Source organism: Gallus gallus, chromosome 1 (genome assembly GCF_016699485.2).
Source record: "Gallus gallus isolate bGalGal1 chromosome 1, bGalGal1.mat.broiler.GRCg7b, whole genome shotgun sequence".
In the NCBI taxonomy this organism is placed as follows: domain Eukaryota; kingdom Metazoa; phylum Chordata; class Aves; order Galliformes; family Phasianidae; genus Gallus; species Gallus gallus.
The window spans coordinates 104101973-104125601 of record NC_052532.1 but is presented as its reverse complement, the minus strand read 5'-3'; the positions used below and the strand labels follow the sequence as shown (position 1 = coordinate 104125601).

The window sequence follows — 23629 nt, the reverse complement described above, 5'->3', positions numbered from 1 at the left end:
TTTATTTTGTGCGGGGCACAGCCTGCCCTGTACCCTTTCCAGCATACTCTTAGACATCACATGCCTGGTACACAAACAAAATCTTGTTAATGCTTTATCACACTGCAAAACTGGTGATAAGCAAGAAGAGGATATCGTCAAAAACATCTTAAAGAAACGTACACTAAATTAGGAACACTGAAAGTCATTGATGCTCAGAGGCAGAGACATGCAAATTTGTATCAGTTTTAGAATGAAGTATAAGTTATTCTACGGATGTAAAAAAAAAAAAGCCAATATCTGCTATCTAATAAAACACCTGTTGCCTTCTCCTTTTTAGCCGTGCTACTCTCAATTCATCTCGGCTTCCTAGTATAAGTAGTATTTTAGTAGCATATGATCTCATTCGTGCTAAAATGGTGTTTCACAGATTGCCAGTCACTATTTAAAAATACACTTTGAATATTCCATCATATGGAAGATGTCCCAAGGAGAAATGAAAAAAAAAAAAAAAATCCTTTGCTTAAAATTTCTCCTACAGCAAAATCTCCATTTTAGAAATTCCTCTGAGCATGAAAAGAATCAGTGTTGAATATTTCTGACTTTGCTGCACATTAGTGCTGCAGCAAAAAAAATGTTAAAAGAAACCTCTGCAGGAGACATTTGGTCCCCTTTACTTAGACTGAGGCTGACCAGGTTGAAGCTGCTCCTTGCCAAGGAGAATTGACTTTAAAGGCATAAAAACTGGTGAGTTACACTTTTAGTTCCACGTTACATGTAGAATTACATGTTTGTTGAGAAGGGTTTTTTTGTTTTTTGTTTTTTTTGGTTTTTTTTTTGGTAAAGAGAAATGTAAAAAATTGTCTTAGTCAAGGTAATGTGGAATGACAGGAGCTGACTCAACATTTTTTCACCTGCCTTGTGATCATCTGGAAATAACTGCAACTTGAATCATTTGGAAGTCTGACTATTGAAAAGCTCCAGCAATCTGTAGACAAAAACTGTGGGAAGGTAATGATGCTGACAGGAAGAAAACATAAACCTCTGAGACAGGAAGCTGCCAAAGGTCCTCGAATATTTTTTGGATGAAGAGTAAGATGAAAGCTGAAGTTAGAAATATTACTGGAAAAGGATCACTGTTGTCAGAAATTAACAGGTGCAAACATACACTCACATCAGCACAGAGATGCAAATAACCTTTAGAAATTAAATACAGGAAGAATAGCAGCAGGTCATCTGAATAGGGAATGATGAAGAGGGATATGGATAGACAGTATGCAGCAATGCACTGGGAGATTAGCAGACATGTTTAAAACTAGCACTGGTTAGAAAGAAATATTAGCACTTTCCTGAAAGCATTAAAACACAAATACATCAAGTTTCACTTTCCTGAAAGCACTAAAACAGAAATACATCAAGTTTATTTACTGATTGTGTCATTAAACCATAACAAACTGTCCTAGGACAGAAGGACAACTCTCTGACAGTCATGTAAAAGTTTTCACTCCGCTTCAATTGGACATTCCTCGTCCTAAGGAAATGCTTAATTTATCTTACTAAAGAGCTTACCCGGAGGAAATACTGCAGAACATTACAGACTTACTTGATGATGGCTGAGGTCAGCATGGTCCCACGGATACAGCCATGAGACTTTCAAACCAGTACACTTTTTCATCAGACTTTGTTGCTGTCAGGTAGAAATCAGCCTCCAGAAGAACCTCTGACAGAATCCCCAACAGCAGCTGATACTCTAGCACTTTAACTGAAATATATCTGCTACAGGATTGTTAACAGTATTTGCAGTAATGACTCTCAAACATATTGAATAGCTTTGAAAACCCTTATTTCTAGACAATGGAGAATAAGTACTGATGTGGTAGTCCCTTATTTATGCTTACCTCAGATTTTGAATAGAAGATATATACCTGCTCTTCAATGCTGCCCCTTAGAGGACACTTTCAAGAAATTCATCCATCTCCCGTCAAAGAGCCTTTGAAGACAATACAAAAGAACTGCATCAAGACAATATAATGTGCCATTTGAAACCTATTAAAGTTTTGATTCTAACTGTTCACCATTACGGTACAGTAACGTGTCAAATTCCTTAATCACTTCTAGAAAATGCCTTTGCTTCAGCACTGTTTGTCAAACAAAACAAAAGATGTCCCATATTGCTTTTGTGTAAGTCCTCCAATGACATCCCAGTTTTAACCTTATGATTTTCTTCACATAGTCATCTACAATAATCCAAGAATAAAAAGAAATGCCCAAACTAAACACGTACTCTTCTTTTTGTTTTAATTCTTTTTCTTTTTTATTTACTTCCCTTTGTTTAATTCTGTTGTCAGTACTGGCTGATTGTCCTAACACCATGAACTGTACCCAGCCTGCCATAGCTCCTGCTTGAGATCTCTTAATCCTGATTCTCTTGTGAGAGCAACAAGAATGCCACCTTATCAGGGAGGCAGCAGGGAATACTGATCTCTAGAATCATAGAATGGCCTGGGTTGAAAAGGACCACAATGACCATCGAGTTTCAACCCCCTGCTATGTGCAGGGTCACCAACCACCAGACCAGGCTGCCCAGAGCCACATCCAGCCTGGCCTTGAATGCCTCCAGGGATGGGGCATCCAGAACCTCCTTGGGCAGCCTGATTCAGTGTGTCACCACCCTCTGATCTCTAGATCTTCTGAATTAAGGGATCCTCATAAAAACATTGAGTAATCCCATCTTTCAAGCTGCAGAAACTCTATGTGTGAGGATTGATCGTACTTTGAATTCCATTAGATGTGTGCAGTTAGGCTGTAACATGTGGTAGCCATCTATTTCAGATGAAACGTTGAAATGTTATGATATGTAAGACTGAAGTCTCAAGTATTTTCCAATGGAATCAAAACAAAAGCTGAAAGGTAAGTGGGGTAACACATTTTTGGGGACAAATCGCACATTCTGGGTAACAGTCCAGATCATCACCCTGCTTGCCTTTTGAGTGTAATGTCTTTAAACACAGCGTAGAACTAAAGAAGTTGCTATTGAATAACTAAAATGAAAATCACTCCTGTCTACTCACTCGATTCCTACACTTTTGTGGTCATAATAAAATGTTGCTAACTTAAAATTAACAAAACCAGCTATCAGTACAGCCCAGGCTCCTTGAAATGTTAATTCCAGTACCAGTAGCAGTAAACAGTTTGTATTAACAGTGATTTTCTGTAAGTCTGTGCAACGTTATGCTAAGGATTCACTCTAATGAATTTAAGGGAGAAACACCAGAAGTATGTATCTGAAATTCTTTAGCACAGACACCTAGACATAAAGCATAAGAATTTATTTTTATTTGTTTTAAAGTATAAGTACTGTGGATGGCACCCTTAGAAATATACACTCTGGGTTTTATTATTTTAGTTTGGATTGTGATCCCACTATGTAAAATCAATTGTTAGCTCTCAGCTTCATAATCTTATATGAGTCTCATCAGAACAGCACCTTTTCTTCTGTAGTTCTTCTGTACATGTCAATGGTAACAGAAATTCAAGACAAACTACTGCAGAGGATTGGAGGCATGGAGGCATAATGAAGTACCTCAGTAGGTGTTAGAGTTCAAACTTTCAAGCTGAAGGCTTGAAAAGCAGACATCAGACTGCCCAAGAGAGGAAAGGGAGTTACACGTATTTCTTCAAAACCATCATAAATATAATCATATATTGCCGGATGACTGCTTTGGGTTTTTCATCTTCTCGACAGATTTCTTTCTGAATCCTGTTCCACAGTGTTTTTCTGAGTTCATGCACAAAGTAAGTCTAATTGTCCAATCTCTTCTTTTATTTCTAAAGCAAATGAAGTTCAAATGAATCAAAAAATGTAGCAGTATGGTTCAGAGTTCTGCAGACTCTGCCTTCCAACACTTCATTTTGTGAAAGTCATGTCTTCTGGGCCAACCTATCCAAAACCTCTGAAAGTGATCAAGCAAGCCAATTGCTCTCTCAGAGTTTCTGGAGTTGTTAGGAACATAGATGACTTCCATCTATATATGTGGCATGCTGGTGTTCAAAGTGAGAGAGCAAGTGGTGGCATGGCTTGTTGCCACACAGTGCTCTACTTCAAGCACTGGTTTAACGTCTTCTGCTTTTGTTGCCAGCTGGCTGACGAGAAGGACTTCTGCTAGTGGACCAGAATAACCAATGTGAAGTTTTAGTATATGTTTTGGACTATTTTCACTCAAGAGAATGACTACCAGAAAATTTGCTGTGAATCTCAAGTGTGGCATTTCTGGGCTTCACAGTATAAAAAGGTTATTGAAAGCATCCAGAGGAAGGCAGCACAGCTGGTAATAGGACTGGAAGGGAGGGCCTATGAGGAGAGGATGAGAACACTTGGACTGTCAAGTCTGGTCTAGAAGAGGTCAAGAGGTGACCTCGTTGCTCCTTGCATATTCCTGAGCAGAGAAAGTGGAGAGGGAGGCATTGATCTCTTCTCTCTGGAAATCAGTGACTGGATGCATGGGAACAACACAAAGTTGTTCTGGGGAGGCTTAGGCTGACATTTGGAAAAACTTTTTTGCTGTGAGTGTGGTCACACACTGGAACGGGCTTCCTCTCTAGGCAGTTGATGCCCCATTGCTGTCAGTAGTCAAGAGGCATCTGGATAATATCCCCACTAAAATGCTCTAACTTTTGGTTACCCCTGAACTGATCAGGCAGTTTAACTAGATGGTCTTTTAAATGTTCCTTCCAAGTGAACTATTCTGTTCTGTTCTGCTCCATTCTGTTCTTTTGCTGCACACATATTACAACACTGGTACATACACAATTATCTGTTTTGAAGTTGTTATTAAAAAATGTTTGCTGCTTATTTTTTACATTTAAACCATGTGGCACTGCTTAAATGATACCTAGGCAACTGTCCATATACAATATTTATATAACTATATAACTACATAAATATTACTTTTTCCCTACTGTGTAACTTAAATACCAATAGTATATTTTTCATATTAACAGATTTTTTAAGTGGCAGGTGATGTGATTACTGTTCAGACACAGGATCACAGTTCAGGGATTTAACATGCGATGTTGGAATCAAATCTTGTGATATGGACCCAGATTTTGGCATGGATACATTCCAAGGCCTTTGCCATGACACTACAGCATGATTTCCTTCTTTATACAATGTGGTATCGTAACTCCTACTTTGCAGAAGCGCATAGCATTTAGTTATTAAAATTTCTTCAAACACTTAAGGAATTGTGTAGGAAAGACTATGCATCACCATGCAAGACATGATATTTAGTTACATCTAGGAAAGTTTATGCAGGGCAGAAAGGGCTGCAAAGGTGTCCTTTGAATTCTTCTGATTCACAACCAAGCACGGAATCAGGCCAATTGCCCAGCTGCTGGCAGATACATGGGGCTGAAAGAGCAGCCAGGAAATAATGGGAAACACAGAAGTTCCCCAGGTCATGCTGGTGGGTCATGATCTATACTGGCAGCAGGATAAAGAGAGCTCTGCAGTCCCTGGGCCTGATGCCCCATCTCTGAAACTGTTCTAGTCTAGATTGGATGGGGTTTTGAGTAACCTGACCTAGTGGAAGAGGCCCCAGCCCTTGTTGGGTGTTGGAACTGTATAAACTTTAAGGTCTCTTCCAACTCAAACCATTCTATGATTCTATGATTCAGAAACAGCTGGGCCAGGAGACTCTCACTGACCTAAGTTCTGGAGACTTCATGGGCTTCTCAACAGATATATTCTGAAGACATATAATTACAAAACCTAAGATTAATCCCCATATAAGGGCAGGGGTAATACAAGAAAGAAAATTTTCAGTTACTTAGACAAGATCTTTAAGATTATTTGGGTAGAGAAATGAGGTATTAAAAAAATGAAAAAAGAAAAAACTCTATCATTTTTTTTTTTTCCCTAAAGATTTTGTATTGTTTTAGACTAACTCTTAGAAAATTCCAGATTGGTCCTCTGAGTCAAGGCAGGACACAGTGCAGAAAGATCCCAGACTTCAATGGCCCAAGTGCCAACCAACCTAAGTTGAGGTCTTGAGCTCACAATCCTACCTCTTAGCTATATTTGCTTTATTTAGCATCAGCAGAGTGAAAGAAATGCAGATCAGATGTGATAGTAGCTTGTTTCTAGGAGTCTGCAAACAGTTGTGATTTCTTTTACTCTTCATGACTTCAACTGAGTGCTATTTGTGCAGAAGTCTTTGGCTATCCAATCCTCAGCCCACCATCCTGTTCCAGTATTTCCTATCTTTTGAAAGTACAGCCTAAAATGACTTTCCCTCACTCCTCAGTTTGATGTTCTCCAAGTTTCCACATCCCATACATGCTGATAAATTCTTCCCACCTCCAACAAGAGCAGCCAAACATAATAGCATCTGGTTTGTATTTCCCAGATACTGTGCAATGCACTGGAAAAAAACTCACATATCACCATTTCAGAAACTGAAGAGAGATGATTCCCCAGGCCTTAACTGATCATGGATTTGTCTTTCTCATGGAAAACAGAACTTACCATCTAAATCCGTTATTTTTACCCAAAGAATCTGTCTTACGTTATCAAAACCAGAAAGCACTCAATGATCTTGCTTTCTCTCATAAAGCAGATGTCCTTGGATTGTGTTTTGGTGTGTAGTGTACCTGTGACTCATCATGATTTTATACCTGAATAGTACCTGCAACATGAAATAGTTCAAACGGCATCACTTCCATCCTGAGACTATCAGCCTTTCCAATCTTGTTTGATTAGAAAAATCTCTGATCTTTTGCCACATATGCAGAGAGAATCAAACATTATGGATCCTAAGCTGAGTGAGGGACTGTGAACGCTATTTTAAAATAAGTCAACATTTTCAAAAAATTCCATCCCATACAAAGACAATTCCCCTCTAAAATCCCCAGAATTGGGGGCTTTAGGAGTGACTAGCTAATTGGATTAGCTATAGCAGAAAGCTCATATATTGAGTTAAAAATACACTAATGGTAAAGAAATCTTTCTTTCCTGTCTTGCTTGTACCAGCAAGTGAGATAAGCCCAGGATGCAAGCAGAGTTTAACCCAGGAGCTGTGCACCAAAGACCTAAGAAGTACTTGTAGCTGATTAGAGCACTCCTCATTTTGTGACAGGTGAGATAAGCACAGTCTGGAAAAAGACTATGTAATTTACTGCTGCTGTTACCAAGAGAATAATGCTCATCTTGAATGCTCAGTCCTATGTGATTCACACTTCTGTGTGTCACATATAAGTGTGATTCTCTGCAAACTAGGTGTGATCCTCAGGTTTTCCTCAACATGATGCTCACATTTGTTCATTAGCCAAACATCAGCACTGTTTGACAAACACAATCAGATATTTTACTCACAATCTCACCAAACACTTTTCTGTCCCTTATTTTCCAATTTCTCAGGTTCCCACAGTGGGATAAGTAAATAGAATCTAAGTCCTTTAACGTTCTGTTCTTCATACGAACTTCCCAAGATCCTGTTAAATTTTACCATCCCAGAATTTGACAAACATATGCCTACAGATAAGTTGGGGATTTCCATGTGTACAGTAATAGATTTGGGCTGTTGAAAGGGCAGCCAACTGCCAATAGCCAACCCTGTGACCTTTGGATGGTCCTCTAGCATGGTGATGTCTGCGCAGAATATAAATGAATAGCTAAAAAAAGATCAAGGCCAAGTCAAAGTCATGATTAGACACTGAGTCCCAAATACCTCCTGATTATAACAGAAAGAGTATTTTAGTAATAGTTCAATATAGATTAACGTATACATGCATATGTTCATAATAATGTACATATATACACACATATATTCCAGATTTAGTAGTATTCTTTCTTAAAAAAAATGTAACTAACATAAACTTTGTGGAATACGTTGGACCAAGAGAGCAGTTCCAGAAATAATATAGGATAGCACAAGGCAGCATTGCCACAGAGAGGCTGCTGCCCAGTTCCTTTCTTCCCTCCTTATGAGCAGAAGCAATAATAACAATAAATATAATAAATAATATTATAATAATAAAGAATAAAAGAATAAAAAAGAATAATAAATTTAATTCTAAAAAAAAAAAAAAAAAAGATGCCTAGACTGAAGTGAAATGGACAGCTGAAGTGCTGAATAATAAGATTTAAACCACAAACTGCTTACTTAAGTAGAGTTGACTTAACCAGGAGCACCATGCTATGGTCCAACAATTCCTGCTGGCCCGCATGAGCTGACTTTGCTTTTTTTGCTCAAAATCCATCATTTTGCAAACCACATTTCATGTATATATCCATAGGATCAAAGAATATCTTCCACAGGTAAAGCACTTGATCTTGTAAAGCGGGATGTGATCTGTGGGAGACTGCTGATGTGGTGGAGCATTGCCTGTGCACACAGGTACTCCCTTGCAGAAGCCGTGCTGTTGAAGTCACAGAACACATGCAAGAAATGGTGACACACTGGGAAGAGAACACTATTCTGTTAGCATTGCTTGGGAAACTGGTGCCCACCCCAGTCTGGAGAACCAGAGGGACATCAAGGAGTCCAGAAGGGAGCAACTCACAGACCACACAGGGAAGGGGAAGCAAGGTCTGGGTGAGGACTTCAGACACAGATTTATTTGCTCCTTGACTCAAGTGACAACACCTGTGGCTCTGTGCAGGACCAGCAACAAGTGTGGGTCAGCAGCACCTGCTCTGGCTGCTGCACCAGCCTGGCCCTGGGCACTGCATGGAGGTGTCACTGCGATGACATGTGGGCAGCATGGTGACATCTGAGCATCTCCCAGCAGAACCCCTGACAGCTCTGTGGGATTCTGCTTGCTGACTGGCATGGAGAACAGCGGCTCCTCACTGAGATGGCTGTGAGTGCAAAGTTGGTCAGGTTGAGATAGGAGATATTGAAAGACAGCCATCTGCAGCAGGGACCTCTTCTGTTTGGGATCCAGAGGAGCTGGCTGAGTCCTCCGGCTGCCCTTCTCCCAGTGCTCCTCAGGATCAAGCAACAGCTTGGGATGCTGCCAGAGCACCAACAGAAGAAGAAAAGGACTCACAACATTTTACCGATGAGTGGGAAACCAAATGTTCACCTCATACCTCTTCTGAGGAGGGCGCTGGCACCACCAGTACCTTTGCAGCCCTCAGCTTTCCAGAGAAATTGCGGGCACTGGTTGGAAGTGACCGCTTTGAGAGTACCTGGTGGGGTCATGGTGGGAACTGTACCGATGAAGAACTGTTTCAGGTGGAAGCACTGGGAAGGAAAGGTCCTTTCAGAGTTTATGGGACAGAGAGCAGGAAAGGCTTCATTCCTCAGATTAATGTGCATGGATTCACCCCACTGCAACGCGACTGCATAAGATCTCCCTCACTGCCTGCATTTCAGGCAGAGGAAGGGGTGCTGCTGCTCAGAGGAAGGTACATCAGTTGCTCCACACCAACACTCACGGCGTTCTGGTGGGAGCAATGGAGGGTCCAATAAAGTAAGCCTTGGTAATAGAGAGGATGGGGATGGCAGTAAATGTTCTGACCCTAATTTCTTTCTCTGCCTTTGCAGATACTTTAGAGGTAGCGCTACTGAGTAGTAGAAGTGTGAATAAAACATATTTGGGTTACATCCAATGAATTTGGATCTGTGGAACAGAAAGATAAATAAATGAGGATGTGGTGAGTCTATTTCTTTCAGTGCATTTGCAACATTTATTTTACTCAGCCTAAGCTCTAAGTTTGAACTGACCGACAGACGTTTTAATACCCGTGTTTGCCTTCAGCAATTAAAAGCCTTAGTTCCTGTGCCTTGCTATCTTTCAGTCCCAAACTGGTCACAACAAACTCTTCTCCTATGCATTTTTAGTTACTCTTCTAGCACAGCCTGTGCTTCAGGAGAGATTACCCGCAGCTGCCGAAGCACTGCAAGCGCACAGCTGCCCTGATGAGAAGAGATGTGGCTGCTCCTCTCCTGCAGGAAGAGCTGAAGGAGAGCCCTCTGAGGAGCAGCCCAGGTTCCCAGCCTGTGCAAGGAGTGGTTGCTGGCCTGGAAAGGAGCCTGCTGCTAGCAGATCCTGCAGCAGGCACACAGAGTGGCAACCATGAAGTGCCACTTCTGCTCCTCTGCCTTGCAACGCTCTGCTCTTCGTGGCACCCGCTTTTACACCTGGCCCAGCACAGCAGGAGCTTCCCTGGCACCCATAGGCACCAGAGTGGCCAGCTCCTTGGGCTGTCCTGCCATGCCTCAGCCAATGCTTTGCCATGGCCGTGCTGACACCACCTGACAGGTAGCCCTGGGCAGCCCCACACTGCCCAACACGCTCCTGCAGCTCTGACAGGACAGATAGACCATCGCATGGAACCCACTGCAGACAGTGGGGACACCAGCACCTAGTTACAAGTTCATAAGCTGACAGTTCATAGACAGATAGTTCTGGAAATGAAATGTTTGAACAATAAACTTTTTCAGTTGCTGTGTCCTTTTATTTATTTATTTTTTAATTATTATCAATATATTTGTTTGTTATGGGTGAAATCTCAAGCTGAATTTGTATTTCACCTTTCAAAAGGCAGTAGAAACAATGGTTCTAGCATCGACTTAAGGGTTTTCTGTGACAATCAAGCTCTAGATTCTTAGTTGTAGTAGGTAACAGACTGGTTGATGTTTTCATGCTGCATGCACTGAGAATGCTCTTCCTAATAATATCTCCTGAGAGAAAATTAGGAGAGACTAATTAAATAACAGCATTTTAATCATTGAAGACTCAGAGAATGTCACCTTCTTAGTGGGATGACTGCTCACAAGGTATCTATCTACGCTGTCAGGCAGTAATAGGCCAACTTAATTTCTGAGCTAACGTTTACCAAGTTTGTGAGAAACCACACACCTTGGAGAGGCCATTCCTTAAAAATCAGACAGTGGTGTTCAGAAGTTATGAAAAGATAAATATATAGCCTTTCTTGTTTTGGAGAGGTTACAATGGATATCGCTTTGAGAACTGTTTCAAATAGTAAAATCCCATTTCTTTAACACTCTAAACATCATTGCATTGTCAAGGAAAGATAATAACAATAACGTATATCAACAAGCTCAGATATATTTTTAGTACAAATCAGTAGTGTTTGGGGCATCACAATTTAAGTCCAGCTTGGCACTCCACCTTGAATGATGTACTGCTGGAAAGTGATCAAACCCCACAGGGTTCCTGGCTGAAAACTGCAAAACTTTCAGGAAGCATTTCAACATTTAACCATTATGTTTCCTATCTGGAAAACAAAAAATGTTTTTGTATAAGACCTGCAATAATAAGGTGGATCCAGGTGATAGTATAGAACATGTAAAACACATGGTAAAAAAAAAAAAATAGAAAGAAAAATTAGGAGTTGCTGAATCAATAGAGACTTGTCTGCAGGTCATGCAGGATGTTACAGAGAACTGAAAGTCATCCTGTGAGTTACTGATTAGCAGTCTAACCACTTGATCTCTTCTTAGTCTGTGCCCTAAAATGGGTATCTCTAAGTATAAGCACTCAACTATTAAGACCCCTGACTTCATGCTCATGACTATGAAAAGTCATCTCCATTGACTTGGAAGTGTCTCCTCCAAGGCTAAGAAAAGATTACATACGTTGCTTTATAAAAAGCAATGTCATCTGTAGGACAGGACAGGAATTTCATTATTTCTAAGCTGCACTGTGATGCAGATACACTGGAAAGGAAAAGACAGAGTTAAGTGGGGCTGCGCCCATTATGCCAGGTATGAGCACTTCCTTTTGCAATGCCCACACTCCTTGATTGCAATAGACAGGGCAGAATTGGTTCCCTCTACTGGCTTTAAGTTGCACGAGGGGAGGTTCAGGTCAGATATTAGGAAGAATTTATTCTCAGCAAGAGCGGTGAGCAGTACAGTCCCCATCCCTGCAGGTGTGGGCATAGCGCTTAGAGACATGGTTTAACAGTGGCCTCGGCAGTTATGTAGCTGGTTGGACTCGATGATCTTAATGATCTTTTCCATTCCAAGGCCGCAGCCCGAGCGCCGCGCTGAGGAGAAGGGGGAGCCCGCGCTCGAGCTCCCCAGCAGCGGCTGGCCGTGTCTGCGGGTCCGCCTCGCTCACCGCGCATGCGCGCTGCCGGTCCCAGCATCCTGAGGTTTGGCGCGGCCGGAGCGGAGCGGAGCCATGGCGCTGCACGTCCCCAAGGCCCCGGGCTTTGCCCAGATGCTCAAGGAGGGAGCGAAGGTGAGAGCGGCGCCGGGTAGTGCGCGCCTTCCGGACTCCCTCCCCTACTCCCCCTCCCGCTGCGAGCAGGCTGCGGAGCGTTTCGGCGTGGAGGGCGGGGAAGGTTCTGGAAGGCCCGGCGGCTCCACGCGGCCCGGCGCGGCCTGGGCTCCCGGCTGCTCCCCTCGGCCTGTGGGAGCCGGGAGGGCGGCCTGGCCGTGTGTGGCTGCGTGCTGGGGGCGGCCTTCTAGAAGGCTCTGCCGGGGCCCGGCCGGTGGATCCTTTTTGCAGTCGGAGGTAGAGCCAGTGCTACTGAAGGATGGGATAGAAGGAAAGCAGCTTATTTTTCTCGTGGGTGGAAAAAAGGAGTGAAGTTTTGCTTGCTGCTACTGAATAGAATGGAAAGGGAAGCTGAGCAGCTCAGCCCTGTTTTTGTTCTTTTTCGGAGGTTTCCTTGGGGATAAGGAATGGTCTTTTTCAGAGGTGGGGGAGAGCAGAGTGCCATAGTTTTTGTTGCTCTAGAAGAAAAAAAAATCAGCCATAGGGAGAGCTGTGTTCTACCGAACAAGGAGGATGCGTTCTGAGGTGCTTGTTTTGCATTTAAAGAATAGTTTTTAGGGAGCTGCATGCTTATAGTGGCCTTCCAGTACCTGAAAGGGGCCTACAGGAAAGATGGGGAGGACTTATAAGGGCATGTAGTGACAGGATGAGGGGAAATGGTTTTAAACTGGAAGAGAGTAGATTTAGACTAGATATTAGGAAGAAATTCTTTACTGTGTGGGTGGTGAGACACTGGAACAGACATTGGTTGCCCAGAGGTTGTGGATGCTGCCTGCGTGGAGGCATTCAAGGCCAGGCTGGATGGGGCTTTGAGCAACCTGGTCCAGAGGAGGATGTTCCTGCCTATAGCAAGGGGTTGAAGCTAGGTGATCCTAAAGGTGCCTTCCAACCCAAACCATTCTTTGATTCTCTTTCTCCTGGGAGGCATAGATTATGGCTTACCTGGTTTACAAGTAAGGCCCTTTCAGGAGAACCCTTCTTCCGAACTGAAGCCAGGCTGATCAGCTTCTCAAACACCAATATTTTCTGAATAATAAAATCATTTAGACTGGAAAAAACATTCAAGATCATCAAGACCAGCCATCAACCTGACCTGAGTCTCATGACTAAACCATGTCACTTGGTACATGGGCATACGCACTCCAATGTGTTAAATTAAGTCACTGAATTATAAAAATGTGTAGACTGTCTACTCTTAAATTTTTAAGCCACTCATTTGAATGTGAAACTGAGTTGAATGGTTTTGTTATGTACAGAGTTGTGGGTAAAGAAACAAAACCCTTTGTTGCATGCCCCTGGTCTTCCCTTCTTTCTCCAAGCTGCTCCTGGTTATTTTCTATCTCCATTTGGTATGCCATTAATATTTTATGTAGTAGCCTTTTGGCATATAAAGGGAGGCTATAAGAAGAGAGGAGACAGGGAAATGGTTCTGAACTAAAACAGGAGAGATTTAGATTGGATGTAATGAAGAAGTTTTTTACTGTAAGGGTGGTGAAGCACTGGAAGAGGTTGCCCAGAGTAATAGTGGATGCTCTGTCCCTGGAGACGTTCAGAGTCAGGCTGATGGGGCTCTGCGCACCTCATGGAGCTGTGGGTGTCACCGCTTATTGCAGGGGAGTTGGATCAGGTGGTATTTAAAATTTTCTTCCAACTCAAATGATTCTATGATTATTTTTTTTAGAGGAGTTTAGATAGCCGAACTATTAAAAAATCAAGTCATGCTGAGTTGAGTAGGAGCACATGCAATTTCTTGTCTCATTGTCTTTGGGTAGAGTTTAGTTTTTGTTTAAACTTTTTGTGAAGTATCAACTCTGAGTTTTGTTAACTCACTGGATTATTACTGCTTCTTTGAGCAGTGACTGGTTCTGAGCAGTTTTTTTTTTTCATTTGTTTGTTTTTAGCATTACTCAGGACTAGAGGAAGCTGTCTACAGGAACATCCAGGCATGCAAAGAACTTGCTCAAACCACCCGTACAGCTTATGGACCCAATGGTAAGTAGATCCTGCTGTGAAGCGCTGTAGGTATTTTGAGCAAAATGGTGTGTCTGAAGGCTAATCCTGCCTTGACAAAGAGGCAGTTGTGTCTTGAGAAAACACATTAGACCTGCTGTAGAACTCCAGATACAGTTGTTGTGGATATAAAACTCACGTGCTTTTGTCTGGTTGATTCTTAAGTTACACAGTATGTACCTGCCTTTGCTGGGGTTTTTGTGCCTGTTATGCTGCAGCTACTTTGTCCTCTTTGCTGTCTGATTGCTCTATGGAAGACCTAAAGTACTTAGAGGAAAGGTGGTAACTTGGTAGGTAGCCATGATTAATGTAACCATACGATATTCTGACAGATGCACCACAGCAGTGTGTTCTCCAGTGTTAATTAAATTGTGCACCAGTATTTCTGAAAAGAAAACTGCTTGTTCAGAAGTAATGAGTTCTTGATAATATAATGCATTCTCAAGTGTTATTTCACAAAAATACATAAGAATCTGAAGTTATAAATAGGGCTCATGTTTTAATGTGCCAGGTGAACTGGAAAGCTATGGAAACTGTATTTCTGTACTATACAGCAATTGCACTGTACAGAATTGTAACTTTTTTTTTCCATTAGGAATGAACAAAATGGTTATCAATCATCTGGAGAAGCTTTTTGTTACAAATGATGCTGCTACTATCTTGAGAGAGTTGGAGGTGAGTTCTCTTAGAATTTCAGTTGGAAGAGACCTTCAGAGATTAGAGTCCAACTGCTTGACCACTTCAGGACTAACCAAAAATTAGATCATGTTGTTGGGGACAATTATCCAAATGTGTCTTGAACACCAAAAGCCATGGAGCATCAACCACCTGTGCAAGAAGCCTGTTTCAATGTGTGACTCTTGTGGTAAATTTCTTCCTGATGTTCAGTCTGAGCCTCCTCATTGCAGCTTTGTGTCAGTGGTTGTAACCCAGTGTTCCTGTTAGCGTGGGTCATTATGGTTCTGAACATTGATAGGAATTTTTTGTCACCCTCCCAGATTATGTTTGCCATTTTGTGTTTACGTTTGTCATTGGATTAGAGCAAAGTAAATGGGCTATCCCCAGCATGAGGAGTTAAACTATTCTGTAAAGCAGCATCAAGCAGTTGCAGAAGATGCTTAGTAAATGACTATTCTTTTCCTCCCAAACCACTGTAGATTTAGAAAAGAGTATGTCTAGACAACATGGTGTTTGGAAGTCTGAATGAAATAGCTGTTGTATTAATCTCATGGTGTTGGTGTTTGCCATCTTCTTCTATTTGCTTGGAATATGATAATTGGATTTATGAAGCTGGAGATATAACAGCACCCACTTCTAAGCAAAGTAACAAAAAAATTGTGGAAAGGCTGACATACGACTCTTTTGTTTTGCTGTCACGTGTGTGATAGAAATGGTACTTTCCTGAGTTCTACTCTTAGATAGAAATTCTAGAATAATTAGCAAGAAACCTTGTCAACCTTGTCAACCTTGTCAACCTTGTCAACCTTGTCAACCTTGTCAACCTTGTCAACCTTGTCAACCTTGTCAACCTTGTCAACTGTAGAATAGTTTCTTCAAGCCAGTATAGTTTCTGGTGTTAGTGACAGTGTTGTGCACTTCATTTAAAGGTCCAGCATCCTGCTGCAAAAATGCTTGTGATGGCTTCCCACATGCAAGAGCAAGAAGTTGGAGATGGAACTAACTTTGTCCTTGTTTTTGCTGGAGTCCTTCTGGAGTTAGCAGAAGACCTTCTGAGGATGGGATTATCGGTCTCAGAGGCAGGTTACATTGTTTTACAGTTCATGTATCGTGAGTTCAGATTGCAGCTGGTCAGTGTTTTCGAGTCATAGCGCTGTAAATAATGTACTTCATCTGAATTAATTTTTAGTTAGAAGTGTATTGTGATTGCTGCTTGTGATTGCTTGTTTCGCTGGTAAGCTTTTTCATCTGTGTGTTTTAGTGGACTTCTAAAAGGAAACATAGGCAATATGAATGCATAATGAGGTAAAGTAGTAAATATTTGCTGTTGTTGCACAGGTGATTGAAGGATATGAAAAAGCATGCAAGAAAGCTCTAGAAATTCTTCCAGATTTGGTGTGCTGTTCTGCAAAGAACCTTAGAGATGTTGATGAAGTGGCATCTTTGTTGCATACTTCAGTAATGAGCAAGCAGTATGGCAATGAAAGTTTTCTGTCAAAGCTTATTGCTCAGGCCTGTGGTAAGTGCATAAGAACGTATCTGCACATGCATCTGAAAAACTGAGTGCGTTTGCCTGTGGTTCTTCACAGCCTGTTTAGTTTATTAGGTTAAGTTAATGAAATACAGCAGCCTCTGAAATTAGTATAATGTTTCTCATGTTGAACTCTTCATTGACATTGTGGCTCAGAAAAGCCCTGTACTTTCTACTAACCTTAGATATTGCTTAGTACTTCTGCCTTTCTGTCCATCTTTTGTAGTCTTTTTTGACCTGAAGGGGATACATTGCACTTCAGATAAGCTGTTTCTACTCTCAGCCACAGAACAATGAAAGCAAGACTGTAGTTGTATTGAGCTGTTGGTTTCTCCTTTTAGACTTCAAAGTAAAACACGTAGTTTAAGTGCTTTCTAAAAATACCCTGGGTCGGACTTCACTCAAACATAAGTTTCTAAATGGATATTTGGACTTCGTTCAGGCTGGTCAGTTAAAGTAATGTTACTTTCTGATTACTCCTACATTTCAAAAAGAATTTAAAGCAGGAAATGTAATTTCTTTAAATTAGTACTTCAGAAAAAGCTCTAGGTTTTTTTTATTTACAGTGTCATAATCTTATTTTGCTCATTAATAACAAATATATTCTTTCCTCCTTCCAAACAGTTTCTATTCTTCCTGATTCTGGTCATTTCAACGTTGATAATATCAGAGTGTGCAAGATTGTGGTAAGTGGAGTATAGATAGACCTTTCAACTTTTGAAAGTGACTCTACTGTTCTAATCTCTGTTGTGCTGTGGCATGCATGATAAGTTTTGGAAATTGGTCTCCACATTCCTTGTTTACTGCCCAGTAGCTTATTTCAGAAATGAATTGTTAAAATTTTCATTAAATCAGATATGTTAATTATCTATAGGGACTGCTGCTTGGTAGTAGAAGCATAGAATTGTTAAAGTTGGAGAAAACCTTTAAGATCACCCAGTCCAACCATCAGCCCACCACGCCCGCTGCCCACATCCCTCAGTGCCACACCCACACGGCTCTCGAACACCTCCAGGGACGGTGACTGCACCATCCCCCTGGGCAGCCTTTGCCATTGCCTCACTGCTCTTGCTGAGAAGAAATTCTTCCTAATATCCAGTCTGAACCTTCACTGAATTCACATGAATAGGCTGAAGTGCAGACTGGCAGAAACGTAGTGGTATGATCTTTAGGTTTTTTTTTTTTAAGTGGGACTTTAGGCCTCAGTAGATCATGTAGAATTGGAGCAAAGGTTTTCACCTTATTTTTTTCTTAAGTCTTACCTTCTGTTTGTGTTACAGTGGGGATTGGTAGGTTCAAGTAGATGTAGGGACTGCTTTTGGAAAGTGTAGTGCAGCTTTCTGACAGTAAATGAAACGATGAGTGATGTGACTTCCCTTCTGTTCCATCTCCTTTCTACCAGGGTGCCGGTGTCTCTGCTTCATCAGTGCTACATGGCATGGTTTTTAAAAAGGAAACTGAAGGAGATGTTACTTCTGTCAAAGATGCAAAAATAGCTGTGTATTCCTGCCCTTTTGATGGTATGATAACTGAAACTAAGGTATGTAGAAGCTCAAAATAAATTATGTATCTACATATACTTATTTGTGGCTCTTAGCCTCTTATTTTTAGACTTATCTATAAATATTTTTGACACTTGGTGATTAAGATATATTTGTTAAGACTGAGTTCATTAGTCTAAAAAAGTTCATAGAAAACTTCTGAACCTAATTTTGCTTTGTAGAGTTTTTGATGGTGTGGGTGGGTCTTGTGGTTTGGCTTTTTTCTTACCCATTTTGCCTGGGAAGTGTCTGTGTGACGCAATAGGTGGAATTGAGGTTTACGGATAGGTTGGGAGACAGTATTTTGTCTAAAACTTTTAGGGTTTTTAGTTGACACTGACCTGATGTGTGTATGTATTTTACTAGGGCACCGTACTTATAAAGAATGCTGAAGAGCTGATGAATTTTAGCAAGGGAGAAGAAAACCTAATGGATTTGCAAGTCAAAGCTATTGCTGATAGCGGTGCAAATGTAGTTGTAACAGGTGGCAAAGTGGCAGACATGGCACTTCATTATGCCAACAAATACAATCTTATGATAGTCAGGTAAGTGCTAGAAGACATAAGATATTTGCCCCACCAGATTTATGAAATGCACTTGGCATAGTGTCTCTTGCCTCTCAAATAAATTACAATGCAGAGAACTGCAGGCAGTTTTTCTAGTAGGTAAAAACCTGAGATGCAGACAGGTGGTTTCCTAGCTTATGTTTCTTGACAGTATTTCACGTCTACGTAGTAACTAACTGGGTGCTAATTAGTGTATATGGTACCGTTACTCTGTCTTAAGGGGTTTATAAATCAACTCAAACTCTTTCGTTTAGAAAAGAGATGTGTCCTCAGACGCGTCTTATTACCATGAGAGTTCTTCCTGGTCAGTTGTCATGTGAAACCTTAGCAGCGATGAGATGTGTCTCTGTGCATCACTGTTACATTGATGAAAGGAAGAACTAATTCTTAATACTTCTCAGCCGCTTCTGTTGATCTTAGATCTGCTTAAAATACATTCTGCAAAACATAAAGACAAATCACTTGATAGCACCTTTCATGTCTTATCTATATAAGTTGCTGAAAACTAACTTACTTGCTCGTCTGTGTTAGCATTTGTTCTGGAAAGTTGTCAATAACAAGGCTGCTTTTGTTTTTGAAAGGTTGAACTCAAAATGGGATCTGAGAAGACTGTGCAAGACTGTTGGTGCCACAGCCCTACCCAGACTGGTATGGAATTTTCAAATGAGGAGCAGACAGGAGAGCATTGTTGAGTACGTTCATCTCCTGACCTTTGTTTTGCTTTCCAGACTCCCCCTACTCTAGAAGAAATGGGTCACTGCAATAGTGTGTATTTATCAGAGGTTGGAGATACGCAAGTTGTTGTGTTTAAGCACGGTATGTATGTTGTACAGAAATTCTAATGCTGCTGTTCTATAAGAATGGTACTCATGTGTTTACATCTAAAAACTTAGTTCAGTAATGAGCATCTCTCTCTTAACAGAAAAGGAGGATGGTGCTATTTCTACTATACTTATTCGTGGATCTACAGACAATCTGATGGATGATATCGAGAGAGCAGTGGATGATGGCGTAAATACTTTCAAAGTGCTCACAAGGGTAAGTACTCAGAATGTTTCAGCTATCACAACTGAGCTATGGATCAGTTTGAGGCATGGTACCTGTTTGCTTTGGGCTCATTTGTCATAAAGGCATTAACTGCCCCTCACATTGTCACTCAGGAGCGTTTTTGATAGGTTGAAAACGCTATGTAGAGAAGACTGCTGCCAGTGTTCTCATGAATATGATGTATTTAAAAGCGCTCAGTTTGTACTGAATTCACTTTTTCAGTCCTTGAAGATGCTCTTTGACCTCTTCATGTGTACCCTTTGTAATGTTGCTTGAAAACCAGAGACAACAACAGTCAGAGGGCTCTTTTTGTCGCTGCAAAGTGGGAGGAACTGACTGGTTGCAAACTCATTTTCTCATTCATAGGTCACAACACACGTTTTCCCCACATACCACAGATACACTTTATACATGGAAAAACGTAGTTCTTCGGTGCTTTTTTTGTGATCAGCTTTTGTGGAGTAAATTTGTTTTCCTTTTGAAGGAGAAAGGAAACGTCTGAAAATTTACTTGGAAGAGGGCATGCAAAAAGATTAAAAATATGGACACTTATTGCCCTGCATTCATGCACATGGATACTGAGTATGGAGACACCCATAAACTGTATATTTATGGCTGACTGTAGTTATGGTTTATGTTGATAACTTTTCTGTTTAGAAGATTGGGAGTTTTTGAGTGAATGCTGGTTTGCCAAAGGGTTTCTTAAATTGTTTTGTTTTTTTCTTCAAATAAAACCCAAAACCATTGTGATACCTCTTGACATATTGAACTTAGTTTTACAAGATCAGTTTTATGCATATTGTTTCCCAGATACTTAACTGTTAATTGAAAAGGTGGGGGGAGAAACAAACAGGAATTCAACCCTCAGCTTATGAGTAATTGAAACGACTTCTATGAAGAGAACAAAGAAAACTGCATTATTATTTTTCCTGAAGGATATTTGGAAGGAATGATTAAATTCTGCTAAATGTCTCTTGATAAGGTGTTCTAAAAAACAAAAATTCTAAAAGCTAAGAAATGAATGTGATGCTTTCTGTTTTGGTATGGTCCGTTCACAGGACAAACGTCTTGTTCCTGGAGGTGGCGCAACAGAGATTGAATTAGCCAAACAAATCACGTCTTATGGAGAGGTACAGCTGTTCTTTTGTTAGTTTAATTTTTGTTTGTTTTTTCTTATATATATATATATGTGCTACTAAACAAAAATACATATCTGCATGTACCTACATGTAAATCAGTAGAAAAATGTGAAGAAAGTACCTCCCCATATTACAGTTGTTTAAAATGCCTGCATGGTGTTCACTTTAGACTTGTCCTGGGCTTGACCAATATGCCATCAAGAAGTTCGCTGAAGCATTTGAAGCCATTCCTCGAGCATTGGCAGAAAATTCTGGAGTAAAGGCAAATGAAGTCATCTCCAAGCTTTATGCTGTGCATCAGGAAGGCAACAAAAACGTTGGATTTGATATTGAGGTAAGTAGTTTCTCACATTGCTTACTGCTCAGCAATACTACGTTATATTTAAAAGTACTTCCACCAGTAGTGCTAGATATTTATAGATGAATTTAAATCTTTGAAGCTTGGTGTTGCACGTTCTAGAAGGAAATTTAGAATTCTAAAACTAATGGGTTTTTTTATTCATCAGGCTATTTAACTGGATGTAGCATAGTAACCACCTGTAGGAGGTAAAGTGAGATACTGAACTAACAGATACAATAACTCTTTAGTGATTACTTGCTTTGTCTTCCTGTAATGGATTAGAAATGAAGATCTTCTGAAGAGAGAAGAAAATTGTAACCTTGAAAACTGAATAACTTACTAGGTAGAAGCCTGTAAAAACTTACAAGTTTTTCCTCCTATTTGAAAGGCTGAAGCTGCTGCTGTGAAAGATATGTTAGAAGCTGGCATATTAGACACATACCTGGGAAAATACTGGGGTATCAAGCTGGCCACAAACGCAGCAGTAACTGTCCTACGAGTCGATCAGGTAAGCTTAAAAATACTTCGGGTGCTAAACTGAAACCTCTGCTATAACTCTGTTCAGAACACTAATACAAAGTATGAGAGTGTTCTGGGATTACAAGGCATATAAATCTGACGTTGGAAAACTTGGTTTGTTTAAACTTACTGTCAGAAAGTGAGGAATTGGTTTCTTCAGGAGCTCATATTTTAGAATACGAGTAGAGATGTTTCAGCTACCAAATAAGTGCTGTTTCATGTTCCTTTAACATTTGGCAACTGATATTCATGCCTAGAAGGGAATCTTCTATAGGAACAAGGATTATCACAAGAAACCTTTTCCCATATACTATTTTTACATTAAAGTCTCACCTCAGGAAAATGTTTATATTAATGGCAAAAAAATACTGATTTCTTGTGTGGAATTCTAGCAAAAAATGTATTTGCATGTAAAATTTCTGTAGATTATTATGGCAAAAACAGCAGGCGGTCCAAAAGTCCCTAAACAACAAGGACATTGGGATAAGGATGACTGGAGAGATGAGCCTGAGCAGTAGTATCAGTAAGCTCTGTCAGAGAAGTATCAGCGTGTGAGAGCATGTGTGAACGTACTGACAATCACATGACTGATCTGCTTTTTCCTTGAGGGCATGTAACACTGCTGTCTTACGTGTGCTGATTTCTTATTTCACTCCCATTTGTGCCATAGTGAATGAGTCTTCCTCTTCAAACTAAACTTTCATTGAAGAGATGACGAGTATAATTCTAGTTTTACCTGCCACTGGGACAAGTGCAGAAAATAAGCCTCTAACAAAGCAATGCTAGTGGAACTTGTGCTTTAAAGGGTATATCTGGGCTAGAGTTCAGAACAATAGCTCTGATAACTTTGCTTTGTGTTGTGTGCAAGCTGTAAAGCAATCACCGCTTAATTTATTTAAGCACTCGTGTTTTATTAGACTAACTTGTTTTGCATGCAAAAGTTAGGTAAAAGCACTTTGTATGTGAGGGCTCAGCTTCTGCCATTTTCAAGAAAAAATAGGAGTTTCAATAAGATAGATAATAGTGATTGTGAGTTTAAGTTCACAGCAGGGAAGCCCCATAACCTAAGAAATGTTCTCAGTCAGCATCATAAGGCTATGAATTAGACTCACTTTTCTCCCACCTCTAACCTTCTTCTTTTTTCCCTACTTTCCCATCATCTTCAAGATCATAATGGCGAAACCAGCTGGTGGTCCTAAACCTCCATCAGGAAAGAAAGACTGGGATGAAGACCAAAATGATTGAACAGTTTAACTGTACTGCTTGATACATGATTATGTGAGTTTTGTAATATTCCAGTTGGGACCCGTCGTGATGTTTTGGTCTCTTGCCTTTAAGTTATGAACTGTATCCAGTAGAGTGCAGAACTTTGAATGAACACTTCAATAAACTTACTACTACTAAACTGTTAACTGTGATTTGGAATTATCATAATACAGTTCTTCCCTGCTGGGCCCAGCTGTGTCAGGCACAGGGCAGCCCTAGCCTTGAGCTGAGCCATCCCCCTGCCCGGGCAGCTCAGCCTGGTACAGGAGTACCATAAGTACCGGGAGTACTTATGGTACCATAAGGAGTACCATAAGCCTGCTATAAGGAACACAACTGAAAGCACAGTCCATAACCTTTGCACCTCATTACAGTCCTTGCCCCTCTGTGTAAAAAGTTAACTGAGCTTTGAAATAATTAATTAAATATACAGCAGTCATGCTGTAGTCTATACCTATGTTTTGTGTTGATACAAGCATCTCTTTCATCCTCACATTCAGAGGCTCTACATGCTCAAAATGTCAGCCAGACTGTTGTGAAACACATTCTAATAGCTTTACAAGTAAATGAAGAGAAGGTTAGCTGTTGAGAAGTATCAAGCACATACATGCAGAGCACTAGGAATTCTTCACATAGACATAAAACTTGAAGTCCCGTGCTAAGTTTCCTTGGGGAAAGTAAGTAACACTTGTGTGCCTTAAAGTCCCTTGAAATGCAAGCCACTTCAGTAATTTTTTTTTTATTACTCTTGTCTG

At 40.7% G+C, this 23629-nt stretch overlaps 1 protein-coding gene across 2 annotated transcripts; it reads left to right on the top strand.

Moving 5' to 3' along the window:
• Positions 1-12101: 12101 nt before the first annotated feature.
• CCT8 (chaperonin containing TCP1 subunit 8) lies at positions 12102-23020 on the top strand. 2 transcript variants are annotated; one of them, XM_015299334.4, is made up of 16 exons: positions 12102-12198; positions 14139-14229; positions 14843-14922; positions 15855-16004; positions 16264-16444; positions 17081-17142; positions 17859-17996; positions 18364-18542; positions 19145-19211; positions 19292-19379; positions 19486-19601; positions 20669-20740; positions 20919-21083; positions 21478-21597; positions 22034-22131; positions 22776-22841. In XM_015299334.4, exons 1-15 carry the CDS (start codon positions 12139-12141, stop codon positions 22124-22126), a joined length of 1662 nt encoding a protein of 553 aa, XP_015154820.2. In that variant the 5' UTR covers positions 12102-12138; the 3' UTR covers positions 22127-22131; positions 22776-22841. The 2 variants fall into 2 exon arrangements, with proteins under 2 accessions (XP_015154820.2, NP_001004389.2); NM_001004389.3 differs by lacking the exon at positions 22034-22131 and having other exon boundaries at positions 22776-23020.
• The last annotated feature ends 609 nt before the right edge of the window (positions 23021-23629 follow it).